Below are 18089 nucleotides of genomic sequence, written 5' to 3' on the forward strand. Positions count from 1 at the left end.
CCTTTCTGTTTGTTTATTTAGAGACAAGGTCACACTAAGTTGCTTAGGGCCTCACTAAATTGCTGAGGCTGGCCTTGAACCTGAGATCCTCTGACTCAGCCTCCTGAGTAAATGGATTGTAGGTATTTGCTACCATGCCTGGCTCCATGAAGTCTTTTTTTTTTTTTAATTATGAGTAATATGTCAGAATAAAATAGAAAATTTAATACTTAAAAGAGCAAAAGACCAACATTTAATAAAGAATTAGAATTTAGAGAGTATATATCCATAAGGCCCAGAAAGTTACATATTCTAAGCAGCACTTGACAAAGACTCTATGCTTGACCAAAGTAATCAGGTTCCTGAACCTTTTCGGGGGGTCCACCTGTGTACTTTCCCTGTCAAATCCATCTTTAGTAAAAATCTTCAGCCCATGGTATCTGGCCCTGCTCCTCATCTGCCACCATCCCTCAGGTGATATGTGATCACGTTGGCCAATCTTCAGCAAGAATCCTGCTAAGCTGGCTTTGTTCGATAGAGCACCCTTAATGCTGAGGCTCCCTGTGGGTCATTTTCCATTCACTGATTCCCACTACGCTCCTTGGCTACAAACTCCCACTTTTCCATGCTGTGTTAGGGGTTAAGCCCACGCTTTCCCTGCCACTACAAAATCCCACTGCAATGGTCCCTATGACTACAGTGATAATTCTGGAGGAAACTGGCCTTACCATGCTTTAACAAGTCTAATTGGATAATTTTTTTCTCCTGAGGGTATCAGTGGATTTCTTGGTGCCTTTCTGAAAACAGAAAAGGGCACTATGGCTGGGGGTGTGGTTCAGTAGTAGAGTACATACATGCTTAGCATATGTGATTCCTGAGTTCGATCCTCAGTACCCACCCCCCAAAAAAAAGAGCATTCCTTCCTTCCTCTGGGCCAATACAATTCACATACCAAGGCCTCCAACTTGGAATTTATGACCTCCCTAATTACACAAAGCAGCGATGACCCCAATCTCACTCCCTCACTTCTTGGGCCACCATCCTCTGAGAGTAGTGCACTCTGCCCCACTGCCAGATGTAATTCGTCACACAGGAACTACACACAGACTCCTTAATTTCTCAGCTCATCATGAACCTCAGTCATTGCCAAAACTGGTGCCATTGGAAGGAGGTAACATCCTATTTTTTTATAAAAAGGATGATTACAACATATGTCTGGTTATTTTTCTAAATGTTAACAGCCAAGATAATTTGGGAAAGTGTGATGACACTTAAGAGCCAGAGGCAAAGCTATTTTGGACTAGAAGAATCTAAATTCACCAACACCTCGGAGACATCCATGAAGATGCAAGACGGCAGAATGAGCAGTTCGAAAATTAGATTCAGAGTTGACTTTTCCACTATAAGAAAAGTGGGTAATGAAAATAAAGGTCTGGGGGGAAGAAAGGTGTGAAAATGTTAGGCAAGCTATAGAGATTACTGGTATCAACTAACTCACTCTGCTTCAGTCTTTCTAATATAAAATCCACCATAGTCTGCAAAATTTAACCACTCTTAGTTTTTGGTTCCACTAACCAAATTGCTTGTTCAAGTGGAATTTATAGAGATAAAAAATGGACCTAAGCATATCTTAATAATTTCCCAAAAACATATAAATAAGAACCAGAATAACTTTAAATGGATCTTTAATTCCTTTAAGGTATTAACGTACTAGCCTTGACAGCTCTCATCATTTGGGGAAGAACCAGGGAAAAATCAATGCAAATAAAATCAAGTATGAATATCCGAGGCAATGAAGCACAAAACAGATGGCTTTGTTCATGGGGTCAGGCTTTATATCTCCAGAGTCACAAAAGAGAGACTTAATCACCAGCTGTCCCCAGCAGGATTCCTGACCTCCAGGCATTACTTAACCACTATCATGACGCAGTGGATTACAAAGACCACATGGACATACGAACAGGAAGCTCTGTAAGTGAAAATCATAAAGAACCACTTCATGTTACATAAGAGCAAAGCAGCTACTGAGGTCTAAGAGTCATGATAAATATGCAGTAATGAGTGAGAAAACATGAAGTAAAACTACAAAGGGGCAGTCCCCATCTTGACAATTTTTGACTTTGTTTTTAAAATGAAAAATATTTTCACAATGAAATTATTCCTCTGTTCCTTATGCACAGACCTGCTAACATCATGCAGAATCATCAAGGCAAAACTGTATAAAACATGACTGAAACCAACCCTTCATCTCAAGTTTCCAATCCCCTTTAAATAAGATTAGTAAGTAAAGATCATACTGTATCCTAAGTAACAAAGGTCTAGCTTCATTACCATCTTTAGAAGATGAAAGACTAGCATTTCTCTCATTTCCTAGGCAACTGAAAGAAATCTAAAAGCAAGCTAAAATGCCTCAGGAGACACCACATCCTATGGTCGAAATTTCAAGAAACAATTTTTAATCAATTTCTACACAATCACAAAAGGCAAGAAGTCAGACAGATCAGACTTCAAAGCCTGGCTTTCACATTTAGTAGAGGCTTTCTTTTGACAGCTAGCTTATGCTCCTCACTTAAAAACTGGAAATAACACCCATTTGGTATGAGGATTAAAACAGATAATTTGTGTAACATAGTTATACAATGTACTACAAGGTACATAGAGGGCCTTCAATAGAGGTCATTTATTGAATTAAAAGATTTGACAGTTTCAATGATCACATGAACCTCATTTAAGATCCACAAGGCCCTGGAAGCTCTGAAACAAGAGGCACATAGAAAGAGGGAAATACCAAACCAACATGGGAAAGGAGCCTCTGCAGCAAGACAAAGGCGCTCTTGACTATGAAACTTCATCAGTGAAGGGCCGTCCTCACAAGAACAAAGCTGCTCAGGAGTGAGGTTAGATAGCTACGTCATTACAACTCAACAGTAAATGATAATTAAATGTTTCCCAAGACTCAAAACAGGGTGCATTTAGTAGAACAGGATGAAGATTTTAAGATGGGACAAACATGGGAAATGAGGAAGCCTTCTATTCATTTTATAATGCACTTAAAAACAAATAAAAGATACAGACTATTTAGTATTAGGAATCAGAATGTTCAGGTGACCTTGCCTCCAGCTCTAAGATTTTATTTTTTAATTTTGTTTTGTTTTGTTTTGTGATACAAGGGACTGAACCCATGGCCTTGCACATGATAAGCAATTGCTGTGTACCACTAAGCTGTCCAGTCCTTATTATTTTATGTTCAGACAAGGTATCGCTAAGTTGCCCAGGCTGGTCTTGAACTTGAGATTCACCTGCCTCAGCCTTTTGAGCACCTGCAATTATAGGCATGCACCACTGCACCTGTCTACTCCATGGATTTTATTGAAAGTTTCTTAAATTTTCATTGGGATGAATCTCTCCACTTAAAAAAATTATCGGCACAAAGATGGATTATTACTAGTACTATTTAAGTATAACTTAACCAGACCATTGTTGCCTATAGGACCCCCAAGTCTATGATTGTTCCCTTTCAAATTATTTTTTATTCATATTATTTACTTGGATATGGTGATGCATACCTATGGATTTTCCAGCAATTTGGGAAGCTGAGGCAGGAGGATCACAAGTTCGAGGCCAGCCTCAGCAATTTAGTGAGTCTCAAAATAAAAAAATAAAAAGAGTAATCTCAGTGGCTCGGGAAGCTGAGACAGGAAGATAGTGAGTTCAAAGCCAGCCTCAGTAACAGCAAGGCACTAAAAAACTCAGTGAGACCCTGTCTCTAATAAAATACAAAACTGGGGGGACTGGGGTTGTGGCTCAGTGGTAACGCACTTGCGTGAGGCACGGGGTTCGATTCTCAGCACCACATACAAATAAAAAAAATAAAGGTCCATCAACAACTAAAAAATATTTTTAAAACAATACAAAACTGGGCTGGGGATGTGGCTCAGTGGTTGAGTACTCTTGAGTTCAATCCCTGGAACCACCCTCCAAATAAACAAATAAATAAATAAAAAGGACTGAGAATGTAATGCAATGGTAAAGCACTCCTGGATTCAATCCCCAGTACCACAAAGCAAATAACATAACAAACAACAACACAACAAAAACCCAAACAAGCAAACAAACCAACCAACCAAACAAAAAACTACATCATATTATTTTACTTTATTACATCAGATGTCTAAGTTTCAGTGGGAATATTTGGGGCACAGCAGCAAATGTACATTTAACTTGAAACTCAAACAATATGTTTGGGCAATAAAATATTGTGTTTACTTATTTTTAAAATAAATTACCAAAAAAAAAAAAAAAAAACTTACCAATATAGTCAACACTAATGGAAGAAACTATTCATGTGGAATTATTTCTTGAAACGAATTAGCAATGTGAAGGAAATTTTTAGAAAATGTTCCCAAAGCCAGAGATTCTTTATTCAGGAATTAGGCCTGTATGTTTCCAATGGACCAAGCAAACAGTGAAGGGGCATCATTTAGATAATAGCAATCATGCAACCCCTTTTTCATGTTCATCTGTATTTGTTAAGAGGAAAAATGAAGCCAGGTGTGTTGGTATATGCCTGTAATCCTAGCTTCTCATGAGGCTGAGGCAAGAATACAGCAAGTTCAAGGCCAGCCTATGCAACTTAGCAAGACCCTATCTCAAAATTAAAAATAAAAAGGACTGAGAATGCAGTTCAGAAGTAGAGTACTTGCCTAGCATGTGCAAGACCTAGGTTTTAATTCCCAATACCATGGAAATTAAAGAAAAATGAAAACAATTATACTCACTGCAGGGACATAATGGGTATATATTTTGTGAAACTTCTTTTCTCAGCTATTAAATTTAATTTATGATGATAATAATTACATCACATTAAGTAAAATTCCACTTCAAATTCTGTTTCATTATTTCCTCTACTTTAGCCCTTTCTTATTGTTAAGTTTTAATATTTTACTGAAACATAATTGGAATAAAGTAACACTGAAAGCACTTTAACTGCAAATGCATAGTGAAACTTGTAAAAACTTGCAAGTACAAAGGAATGCATGAGAAAAAGGAATATGTGGTCAGAAGCATATAATTGTTTCCCAACAGGTCTGTTAAGAGTAAAAAATTGAAAATAGAACTTTAAAAAGTTAGCTATAAAAATGTTATTCCAAGTGTCTGTTCTTACAAGCTATTCAGCTAGGAGAAAAACAGTTTTGAACAACAAAGAGAACATTCTTTCTACACTGCTAATGCAAAATTCTACTAATAGCAGGTGACTTCTGCAAATGTCCAAGGAGATATATTATCACTTTGAAAACTCAATTTTATTATGAGGGCTGGGGATGCAGCTCAGTGCTACAGTAGAGTGCATTTGAGGCTGTGGGTTTGATCTCCAGCACCACAAAAGGAAAACAGGAAAGAAAGTAGGAAGGAAGGAAAGAAAGAAGGATGAAACAAAAGAAGCTTCTTTATTATGAAGATAGAAAGATTGAAGACTTTGGAGATAAGAAAATAAAGGCTTTGTTTTTTAGAAATCATCTGCATTTATCTACAAATACACAAGATAAATACGTTTTAGAAAATGCCTATTTTTACATATATGTGTGTGAATTTAAAGACATAACCAGGTATTAGAAAACATATGCATTTAATTCATGTAAGTTAGTTATGCTGAAAACTTTTTGGGGTAGGAAAGGTGCAAAAGAGGAAAGTCTTAGAGTTGAAAAAACTAGCAGATACTTACAATATGCAAAAGTTTTAACACATCCACAAATCTGCAAAACAAAATAAAACAAAAAACGGCAATGAAAAAATGTTTTAAATGAGCCAATGAATACAACAGTCTTCTGAATAGTAAACTAGATACCTACACTTTCTCTGAGCTCATGATCTCCTTGGCAATATGATGAACGTTACTTTTGATCCCAGCATCTTCATCCTGTGGATAAGAGTTCATTAAGAGAGTATGAGTCTAGGCCATACCACCCTAAACACGCCTGATCTCGTCTGATCTCAGAAAACATCATGAACTCATGAAAGGATAAAGGAGGTCAGCTATTAACAGTCAGGAATGAATTTCAGTTCTGATCTTACAAGTTTCCTACTAACATATGGTTCACACTGATTTAGAACATCTCAAAGGCCAACATGGAGTATTAGATGAGAGATACTCCCTGACACAGAAGTAGCTGAGAGTCATGGGTAATAGGATTAATGGACTATACTGGGGAACCCCAGGGCCTTGGTGCAGCAAAGCCATCAAGGTTTCCAAATGGAAAAGTCACATTCTGCAATGGAAAGGACCCTTATAGCTATTATATGAGTCATTCAGGTACACATAAATAGCCACATAATTATTAATGAAATATCCAATGGGAATGCATAAAAAGCTTCACCCTAAGTCCTTCTAACTGAGAAACTGGAGTATGATCTGAACAGGGCTCCTCATACCAAACACTAATCACACTGTAGTCACAGGATCTCTTAATTCCCTTAAAATCCCTTTTAGATATATGCTGTTAGAGTCAAGGCCACTTTACTCTAAAGATCCAAAATAAAATTCTGCTTTGTTCTTTCTAAGATGAGGTGTACCATGTTGTCCAAGCTGATCTCAAATTCCAGGGCTCAACCTTCAACAGATGAATGAATTTAAAAAATGTGGTACATACACGTGATGGAATATTATTCAGCCATTACAAAGAATGGAATTATGGCATTTGCTGGCATATGAATGGAACTGGAGAATATCAAGCTAAATGAAATAAGCCAATCCCAAAGAATCAAAGGCAGAATAGCTGAAATGAAATTGTTTTTTTACTTCTTTGTATGTAAACTAAATGCCCTAGAGGGACAAAAAATGTGCAGGTTTGAAATAAATAATAATGCAGATGCCTCAGAAACAGATCTTAGTATTTTGTTGTTTTTAGTTTAAACATTGATAGAGCTGGCTTTGGCTCCAGGGAATTACAGAAAAGGATATAAGTCTCTCTTCATTTCTGTTTCTTTTTTTTTTTTTTAAGAGATTCCTTTATTTTGTTCATTTATTTATATGTTGTGCTGAGAATTGAACCCAGTGCCTCACACATGCCAGGCAAGCGTTCTACCACTGAGCCAAAACTCCAGCTCCTTCATTTCTGTTTCTGTGAAAGATCTGAACATGCAGTTCCTCGGTGAAGGGCAAAAAAGACTAAATAAGGAATAAGCAATTATGACATTTTAGATAGCTAAAGGTGAAAATTATGATTGCTGAATGAAAGAAAACCCAACCAATAGCAGAAGACCAAGAAGACCCACTTAAAACAGGGATTAGCCAAGGTCCAAAGTTGATTTTAGAAGAACTAGGGGGGACATGGGGATTAGCTCAGTGGCCGAGAATTTTGAGGCCCTGGGTTTGATCCCCCACACTGCAAACTGTACACAAACACATGCAAAAGAATTGGGAAGAGATCCCAAATTTCCCAATATCTAACCGAAGAATTATTGTATTACACACTGAATTTCCCTTCAATATCTATGAGTCACCTTGTCATAGCCTCACAAACATTCACTGATGAACATAAACCCACATTCCCATTCCCCTAGCAAGATTTAACAAATCCAAATACTCTGCAGTATTTGCATAATTTTTTTTTTTTTGTACCAGGAATTGAACGCGGGTACTTGAGCACTGAACTACACCCCAAGCCCTATTTTGTACTTTATTTAGAGACAGGGTCTCATTGAGTTGCTTAGTACCTTGAAGTTGCTGAGGCTGGCTTTGAATTCTCAATTCTCCTGTCTCAGCCTCACAAGCCTCTGGGATACAGGCATGTACCACCACACCCAGCTGCATAAATTTTTTTTAATGAAACAAATTGTTAATTATAACATTAAAGTTCTCTTCTCTTTCTCCAGAAGCAACCACTAATCTTGCAATTACTGTGTGTATTTGTTCCTTCTAGGTTTTCATATTTTATTACAGAAGAGTTTACAGGCAATAACAAGAAACCCTGACCTTTCTGTCAGAATGTAAATACGACTAATTGTGAAAATAATCTTTAAAGAATAATCAATTACTAGTCAAAGTGTAGAACAGCCTAGTCCTAGCCTAGGATATCTGCCTTGCTCCTGGCTTGACCTTAGCTCTCACATTTATTGTTAAAGGGATAATTAAATGAAGGTTGACCTCTATCCCTGTTATCATTCCTCTCTTCTAAGATAAGGTGTTGAATGACTGAGACTAATAGGTTGCATTAAGACTCAACTCCATTCATTCACCTTTAAACTATGCTTAAAAAAAAAAAAAAAAGAGGGAGAGAGCTGGGTGTAGTGGCACAGGCCTATAATCCCAGCTATTTTAGAGGCTAAGGCAGGCGGATAACAAATTCATGGCCAGCCTGAGCAATTTAGTAAGAACAACCTCTTAAAAAGAGCTGGGGATGCAGCTCAGTGGTGGAACACTTGGCTAGCATGTGCAAGACCATTGATTCATTCCATAGCACTATACACACCACACAGACCATACACCCATGTACAGAGAGAGAGAGAGAAAGAAACTATATAGCTAACATCCCTGGGGAAGTCATCTTAAGTGCAATATGATCTTACAGATCACGTATCAATCATGCTTTAATAACCACAATTGCATACACATACATACCATACACACACTTGGATCACTATTATTTTGGAAAAATATTTAGCAAATCATTGCTTTTATATTATAATGGGGTTATCAGTATCATCTGTAGCTAGAAAGTTTAATGCTTATAAAATACAGTATAATTTTTAGAATTAGAAGTACATTAAGGGGAGCTAGGTGTAATGGTGCACATCTGTAATCTCAGTGAATTGGGAGGCTAATGTTGGAGGATCACAAGATTAAAGGCAGCCTCAGCAACTTACTGAAGCCCTAAGCAACTTAATGAGACCCTGTCTTATAATAAAAAATAAAAAGGATGAGGATGTGGCTCAGTGGTAAAGTGCCCCTAGGTTCAATCCCCAGTACTGAAGAGAGAGAGAGAGAGAGAGAGAGAGAGAGAGAGAGAGAGAGAGAGAGAGAGAGGTGTGTGAACAAGATTTCAGCAAAGACATAAAAATGGCCAACAAATATATAAAAAGTTGCCTGACATAATTACTTAATAGGGAAATATAAGTTAAAACCAATGAGATACAGCTTCACACCCACAGGATGGCTATATTTAAAAAAATAAATAAATAAAAGGTGTTGGCAAGTTTGTGGAAATAGTAGAACCTTTACACATTGCAGAGGGGCATGGTAGCCCTTGCTTATACTCTTTGATTCACGCTTTCTGCTGTCACCTGATATCATTGAGGACAGAGTTTGTACTTCTTATCTTCCTTGTTATTCTGAGGTCATTTCCAAGAAAGAGGAGTCAGTACTACTTTATGCTGTCAATGTAAAATCTGAAGTTAGTAATTGATTTGCTAAGGTGATTAAAACAGCTCCCCACCAGCTGATTCACTGTTATGTGGCTAAGCCTGACATGACCAATCATTAGGATCACCAGCTACGCTTAAATTTCAGATTCCCAGGCACCTGTCTTGGAAATCTATAGGTCAGAGATGGAACATAAAAGCGTATGTTAGTGGGGGCTGGGGTTGTGGCTCAGAGGTAGAGCGCTCATCTAGCATGCATGAGGCACTGGATTCAATCCTCAGCACCACATAAAACAAAGATATTGTGTCCACCCAAAACTAAAAAATAAATATTAAAAAAAAACAGTGTGTGTGTGTGAAGAGGGAATTAAAGACAGAGCCTTCAAGAAGCAAATAAGAGAGTAAATATGTAAATTAATGATATATAAGGCCAAATATGAACCTGCCATCTTGAAGGAAAGAAAGATCATAACCAGACGGGTATGAAACCAGGAACAGCTTCACAAACGGTAAAGCATCTAATGAACTTCAATCATTTTTTTAAACAATCCATCAAACTTGCTTCCTAGTGTTAAGGCTCATAAAACAATACCCCAAAGCATGAAGCTTTGACATGCTGACCACTTTGAATTATAGGAAACTGGAGGCCTATGAAGCAGCCTTAGACTCCAGGCCTCTCTAACCTTTTCTTGTTTCTATCCACCCTCAAGCACAGGGAGGGGTTCTCACTGAAGTTTGCTTAACTAACTGAAGAAAGTTCTTTCAAAAGAAATACAATTGCCTGGTGTGGTGGGGGGTTGTGGCTCAGAGGTAGAGTGCTGGCCTATCATGCTTGAGGCACTGGGTTCCATCCCCAGCACCACATAAAAATAAAATAAAGATATTGTGTCCATGTACAACTAAAAAATAAATATTAAAAAAACAAAATACAATTGTCTTGAATTTCCTCCTTAAAATCTCATTAATTGGAAAAAGCTAACCCACAGAGTATAGTGAAAGGTCTCCATATATATTTATACTTCCCTCTATTCTTCTGAGAACCTCTACCTGGGAGACTGTATCTGCATTATAAGACCACCTTTGTTCACAGTAATATCCCGCTCTCCCCCAATTTCATTTTCCCCTATGAGGAGGGTGTTGAAGTTTCAACTATCTAGCCCTCTGCATATCATATTTTGTGTGGCTCCTATGGGATCACTAACAAATTTGCATGCTTTTCTTGTTGCTGATCTGTCCATTATCAGTTTATTTCAGCAGACTCAAATATGGAATCTTTAGATAGAAAAGTTTAGACTTTCCTATTCTAGCTACTGTACATACCCATAGATTAAAACTAGAAACATGAACTCTTCTTTCTTTTCTTTTCTTTTCTTTTTTTTTGGGGGGGGATAATGGGGAACCCAGGGGTACTTTACCACTGAGCTATATCCCTAGCATCCCTAGCCTTCTTTACATAGAGATAGAATATTGCTAAATTGTGGAGGCTGGCTTTGAACTTTTGATTCTCCTGCCTCAGCCTCCTGAGTCACTGGGGTTACAGGTACCGCCACACCTGGCCTGAACTCTTCTTTCTTGCCTCAGAGACATCTTTTATCATTCACACCAGAGTTGACAAGACCTGTCAATTCATCCTTCTGAATATTTCTTTATTTTTTTTCTCACTGTTAGATTTCCATCATGTGGCAAAATACCTGAGATAAAAAAAAACTTGAAGGGAGGAAATGGTTAGGGTCTCCGCAGTTTGGATCCATGGTCACTTGGTGTTGCTTTGGGTCCGTGGCAACATGACAGGAGCATGTAGCAGAGGAGCTGCTCAGCTCATGGCAGCCAGGAAGCACAGAGAGAAAGAAAGGAAGGGGCCAGGGTTCCAATGACCTACCTTCCTTCCACCAGACCTCACCTTTGAAAGGTCCCACCACCTCCCAACAGTGCCACAGCCAGGCAACCATGTCTTTACCACATGGGCCTTTGGGGATTCAAACGACAGCACTGTCCTTCAACCCTGCCTCCTTGTCTTGCTTGTGCTATCACAGTAGCCTGTCTGGTTTACTCGGCTACAGACTTCCTGCTCTGCCATCCATGCTCTACATCACCGCAAGGAAAATATCCTAAAATGCAAATACAGTAATGCTAGTTATTGAATTCATCGCAGCCCCCTGTCACATATGGGTAACCAAGACCAAACTTTCCTTCACCATGTAAGTGAGGCACCTCACAAAGCATCCGCCGTCCCTGGCTGCTCTCTCCCACTCCTCCACATTGTGTACTCAACTCCAGCCAAACTGGAATCAACCACCTTGTGACTGCAGTGTGCTCTGCCCTGACCTGTCTGTCTCCTTCACATGTACCTTTCTTTAGGTTTTGACTTCCGGCCAAGCATTTCTGCCTGTTGTGTTCCAGTGCATCCTTTAAGATAACACCCAAAGGCCTTCTCTTTATGAGGGCTGCCTTGATATTCTCTTCCTGCCACCCCCCAAAGGAAAAGATCACTCTCTTGTTCACACAGTATGTACAGGGTTTTACTCGGTGGATTGTTTATTTCCTGAAATGTCCCAATTCCCTCTAGTCTATGACCTTACTCACCCTGGTACCTGCAGATAGCTCAGCCCCTGAGCTTCTGCGTGGTTAAAATTCAGGCTTAAGGGAATGTGAACAAGGGTGGCTGCCACCTTCTCGGAATCGAAGACCAGGACATTGTTTTTACTATATACTGCCTAACATAAAAATGCAAATTTAAATAAACTAAAAACTTCTGTCATTTAAAGGAGTAGCATGCTGCACTAGATGATTAGGCCTTTTCCAATTTCAGAATAATGGAAGTCTATTTATTCAATTATCTATTTTGCCTCTTAAACTAGGAAAAGTACCAAGCTAAATAAAGAAAGATGATTATTAGAAAATGAATCAATGGACTACAATCCTTTTCAAAGAACACAAAAAGTCTGAGATAATTAAAAGTCAAAAGAAAAATGTGAAGTTTCTAGAGTACCTCCAACTTGTAAAAACAAGTGACAGATTCTCTCCAACTCTCCAACAACGATTAAAAACACATCTCTCTGTAAACCTCAAGAAAGGCCAAGTTTGGCGTCTCAAATTTTCAGTTAATCAAAATTCTCACTTAAATGGCATCACATTTCAAAGCAGACTGCCTGTTAAATAACATCATCTTCCAGAAATACACTGCTGTGGAAGTTGCAACATGAGACACAAACAAATGAAATTACTTTGTCAAGGTCATAAAGCAAATCAAACACATTCCAGAGCAGAACCTTTGATCTGAAATCCAGTTGTATGCTCTGATCTCAGTAATGGCCCAACTTGGTAAGTTCTTAACTATGTTCTTCTCTTTTCATATTTGTTCACTATGGTGCTTCATAAAATGTATCCACTACTCTTTAACAGAGAATTATTAAAAGGCCTCTTTCTATCTTACTCAAGAGATTTAATAAAATGAAACAATGTTAACCTCCAGACCTACCTGACAGCATCTCTTGTTCCTTAAATTACCCCAAAGATGAGGTGAATCATGACCAATATCTAAAGGACAATGCTCTCTTCAGTTCTCACCCTTCTATTCACGAGGGAATACGTGACAAGCTATTTCACAAAGATGATTTGGAAAAGGACAAGGAAACAAGCAGAACGAAAAGGGTGAATATTCTAACCATGAAGAAGCAGAATAAATCCCTCATTTTTTCCCCTTCAGTACTGGAGATTGAACCGTGAGCACTTTATCACCGAGCCACATCCCCAGCCCTTTCTATGTTTTAATTTGAGAGAAGGCCTCACTAAGTTAACGAGGCTGGCCTCGAACTTGTGATCCTCCCACCTCAGCCTCCTGAGTTGTGTGCATCACCATGCCTGGCCACCTCAGTTTTTAAACAAACAATTATTAAGTGCTGAAAGGAAACAACGAAAAATAGAAAACTAAGAAAATTTGGAAAAAGAGACAACAGAGAACAGCATGGCTCATTACCGCACCTGTTATAATTTGGATATAAGAGTCCCCCAAAGGCTCATGTGTTAAAGGCTTGATCCCCAATGTTCAAAGATGGGGATTTGGGGGGAAGTGATTGGATCATGAGGGCTCTGACATCGTGGAGGGATTACTGCAATGAGGGATTCATAATCTGAAGGCATTATTAGGAGGTGCTGAAAACTGTGGAAGTGGGGTCTTCTTGGAGGAAGTGGTCCTGGGGGGAATGCCCGAGAGGGGCATGTTTTGACCCTGAACACTTCTGTGCTCCCTCTCTGGTTTCCAGCTGCCATGAGCTGAGCAGCTCTCCTCCACCATGCTCTTCCACAATGATGCTCTCGGCCCCACCTCGGCCCCAAAGCAATGGAGCTACCAACCCTGGACTAAAACCTCGGAACCCCTATGCTAAAATAAATATCTCCTTCTTTAAATTGTTTTTCTCAGACATTTTGTCACAGTGATGAGAAGCTGACTAACTTACCAACCCAATATCTAAAGGACAATGAGCTTTCTGAGAATGATGTACCAATTTGTTAATAGAGATAGATTTGGGTCAAAACCCCCAATTCAGGGCATTCTAAGGCAAATTACTTAACCTATCTAAAACTCTTTTTCTTCATGGGAAACAAACAGGACATGGGTCAGATGTTTATAATGTGTAATGACATGCAGCCACAGCACAGGGACAAGCAATGACACACAGGAGTGGGAGAATGCTAATTTCCATTTCTTTTTTTTTTTTTTTATAGCTTTATTTTATTTATTTATTTTTATGTGGTGCTGAGGTTCGAACCCAGGTCCTTCGCACATCCTAGGTGAGCACTCTCCTGCTGAGCCACAACCCCAGCCCCTAATTTCCATTTCTTGTGTGGGACTACTTTTACCATTAAGGAGAGTAACTTTTTGAATTCCTACTTGCTTTTTCTTCACAAAAGACAAACAAGAGCACAATAGTTCCTACCCTTCCTTTTTTCCTCTTACAGATTTGGGCACTTTCATGAGGAAAATATTACTGGCATCTACACATACATCAGTGATTAGCACTGACACACACACTGGTTATACATCCAGGATATATGCCACCTGAAAGAGTTTGAACTCTGTCTCCTTAAGAGGTCCCAATGTATTCGGAAATAGGGTCATTGCAGATAAGGCAAAGTGAGGTCATACTGACATCCAATATGACTGCTGTCCTGTAAGAAAAAAAAGGCTCAGTGTAGAGACATTGGAGTGGCAATACCACGTGATGGCACAGGCAGAGCAGGAAGTCTGCAGCTACAAGGCAAGGAATTTCAAGAATTGCAGGCAAACCACTAGAAGCCACAGGAGGCAAGGAGAGATCCTCCCCTGCAGGTTTCAGAGGGAGCATGAGTCTGCCAATCTTGATTCCTAACTTCTAGCCCCCAGAACTGTGAGACCACAAGTTTTTGTAGTTTTAAGTCACCTGGTTTGAGGTACTTTAATCACACAAACCTAAGAACCTAGGACAACCTATTCCAAATGCAATCACAGAAATAAATTACACGTTTAAACATGCATAAACTTTCTTGACTTTCCAAGTGCTTTTTGCATCTATTACCCTGAAGCTGTTGAACCTCAGAGCAACTCCAAGAACAGTGTTAGCTCATTTTACTAAAAGAGAAACAAAGGATCAGAGAAGGCATAAATAAACTCCTCTTCCTATGCTCCTACTCCAAAGAACTGGTTTTTCTTTTGCATATTGATATCACCTTTTCTACTGGAGTCTCTGGAAAGCCAAATCTGTGGCTATCCTTGGCTGCTACATGGTATTATACAACATGCATGACTGTGTGATAGTCTTCCTCTTAGCATTACTGTTTTTCCTTTAGTAGGACTTCCTTTATTCTTCAGGAGCTTTATTTAGATATGATTTACATACCATAACATGTATTTTCATTCCTTTAAACAGCTGAATAGTTCTCAATGCATTCAGGTTGTGTAAATATCACCATAATCTAATTTTCTTACTTTCTCATGCAAAATAGAAACTATGCCCCTTACCATTCATTCCATTTGTTAGCCTTTCTGAGATAAACAACTTAAAAGAAGGAAAGATTTATTTTGGCTCATGGGTCCAGAGGTGTCTAAGTTCAGCCCACTGCTTTGGGCCTGTGGTGAGGCAGAACACCATGGCAGGGAGCTCATAGAGGAACAGAGTTGCTCAGCTCATGGGCCAGGAAGCAGAGATGTGGGGAAGGGGCAGAGGACAAGCTACACCCTTCAAGGATACACCCTCAGTGACTTTCTTCCTCTAGTTAAGCCCTACCTTCCAAGTTTCCACCATGGCCCAACAGCTCTACCAGACCGAAACTATAATACCTCCCATTCCTTTTGAGGGTATAATAATATTCCATTTTAAGGATACATCACATTTAGTTCATCTGTTTTTCAGTTTGCATTCTCTCCACTTCTTGGCTATTATGAATAATGATAATCTGAACATTCCTAAACAGGAATGTTTTGTGGGACACATGTTTTCACTTCTCTTGGGTAGACACCTAAGATGGGAATTACTGGGCCATAAGATAACTCCATATTTAAGCTTTTGAGGAACTGCCACAGCAGTGGTATCATTTTACATTCTCATCAGTAGCATCTGAAGATTATAATCTCTCTACACCTTTTTTTTTTGGGGGGGGGGTACCAGGAATAGAACTCAGGAACACTTGACTACTGAACCACATCCCCAGCCCTATTTTGTATTTTATTTAGAGACAGGGTCTCACTGAGTTGCTTAGTGCCTCACAGTTGCTGAGTCTGGCTTTGAACTCGGGATTCTCCTGCTTCAGTCTCCTGAGCTGCTAGAATTACAGGTGTGTGCGACCGCGGGCTTGCTCTACATCTTCATTAGCATTGTTATTGTCCATCATTTTTATTACAGCCACCCTAGTGGGTGAAATAGCACCTGACTAAGGTCTTCCTTTGCATTTCTTTAAACACTAATGATGTTGAGCATTCTTTCACAGGCTCATTGGCCATTTGTACATTTTCTTTTGTCTATTCAGATCTTTGGGCCTGAGTTATTTTTTTACTGTTGAGTTGTAATAGTTCTTTGTGTAGTCTACTTAGAAGTCCTTGATCAGAGAGATGATTTGCTAATATTTTCTCCTACTTTGTGTGTTTTCTTTTTACTTTCATAATGGTACTGTTTGCAGTATAAAGTTTTTAATTTTGATGAAGTCCAGTTTATCTATTTTCTTCTCATCACTTGTGATCATCATTTACATTTTAACAACCTGTGTCTAACCCAAACAAAGAGTTACTTACTCCCGCATTTTCTTCTAAGGGTTTCACTATTGTTTTTACTTCTTTTTCTTTTTCTTCTTCTAGTGTTTTATAGTTTGAGTCCTGACATTTAGTTCTATGCTCCATTTTGAGTTAATTCTGTATATAGTGAAAGGAAGAGGTCCAACTTCATCCCTTTGCAGATAGAAAACTGGTAACTCCATTACTATTTGTTGACATCCTGGTTTTTTTTTTTTTTTGGTGGGGGGGTACCAAGGATTCAACCCAGCGGTGCTTAACCACTGAGTCACATCCCCAGCCCTTTTTATTTTATATTTTGAGACAGGGTCTCCCCAGTTTTTCGAGATCTTGCTAAACTGCAGAGGCTGGCTTTGAACTTGCAAGCCACCTGCTTCAGCCTCCTGAGCAACTGGGATTATTGGCGTGCACCACCACACCCCCAGCTAACATCCTGATTTTTTTCGACTTTTTTGTGTGACATAACTTTTTTTGTTCAGTCACCTGAAATTCATGTGGATAGAGAGACTGGTATAAACAAACTGATTTAAAAAAACTATTTAACCAAAGTCATTCAGCTAGTAAGTGGCAGAATGAGGCTGAAACATAGGTCTTAGGATAGTAACTTTCAAAATTTCTATTAAAACACAATAGTACCTTATATATAAACAAATTTCATATTTACATTAAAGAGAAGGCAAACAATATGTATTTATTGGTAAGGTTACATAAAGCTTGATTTGTAATGTTTAAGATCTTGTTCGTTTGTTTTAATATAAACCAATAATTATATTTTAATATAAACTTCTAAAGGAGGAAAACTATTATCCCTGGCATCAGGTGAAAATGTTACATGTTTAACTAAGAGACAGACCACTTTTAACAGGGATATTGCACTGCGGCACAACTAAGGACATAAAACAATAAAATAAATACAGGAAGGGAAATGAAAGGCAGGCACTAATACAAAGGAAGGAACTCTGGGAGTCTCCATGACCACAGAATGACTGAGTCAACCAGACGGTGTTAGGACAGGCGGCTGTGAAGAGGCAGATACAAGGTTAGCAATTACTCCTCCTTCACACCATGTATCAGCACCGTCCCCTGGAAAACAATTTTGGTCACTACTTCAAGTATGTGGAGAAACTGGAAAAAGGCTCAAGCAAGAGAAATGAAAAGAACAAAACAACAGGTATATGTTAGGAAGTGAAAGAACATGAGGTTGCTTATTAAGGAGAGTAAAAGTTGATTTAATTATGACCCTTAGAGAAGACCGTTTGAATGCTCTTCCTCAAATTTGTCACAGGCTCTGGCTTTTTCCAGTCATTTAAATTTCAAACAAATATCAGTTTCTCAGATGCTTTCTCCGAAGCAGCCTCCTCAGTTTCTGGCATGTCCCTCTGTTTTGTTCCCTGCATTGGCTGTAACCCTGAAATTCTTCTTGGATGTGTACTACAAAAGCACGGATGGTAAGCACAGCTTATTTCTAGTTAATACCGGTGGCACTGGGAAC

At 38.8% G+C, this 18089-nt stretch overlaps 1 protein-coding gene across 2 annotated transcripts in view; it reads right to left on the reverse strand.

Moving 5' to 3' along the window:
* The window catches only part of Fgd6 (FYVE, RhoGEF and PH domain containing 6), a 120524-nt gene that overhangs the window by 59586 nt on the left and 42849 nt on the right, over positions 1 to 18089 (reverse strand). For both annotated transcript variants that reach the window (XM_076854965.2, XM_076854964.2), the window contains exons 4-5: positions 5829 to 5896; positions 5702 to 5732 (exon numbers count right to left, since the gene is read on the reverse strand). In XM_076854965.2, coding sequence (XP_076711080.1) covers positions 5702 to 5732; positions 5829 to 5896 — 99 coding nt within the window. The remainder of the gene's footprint in view (positions 1 to 5701; positions 5733 to 5828; positions 5897 to 18089) is intronic.

The sequence above is a fragment of the Callospermophilus lateralis genome, chromosome 4, assembly GCF_048772815.1.
Source record: "Callospermophilus lateralis isolate mCalLat2 chromosome 4, mCalLat2.hap1, whole genome shotgun sequence".
Classification (NCBI taxonomy): Eukaryota; Metazoa; Chordata; class Mammalia; order Rodentia; family Sciuridae; genus Callospermophilus; species Callospermophilus lateralis.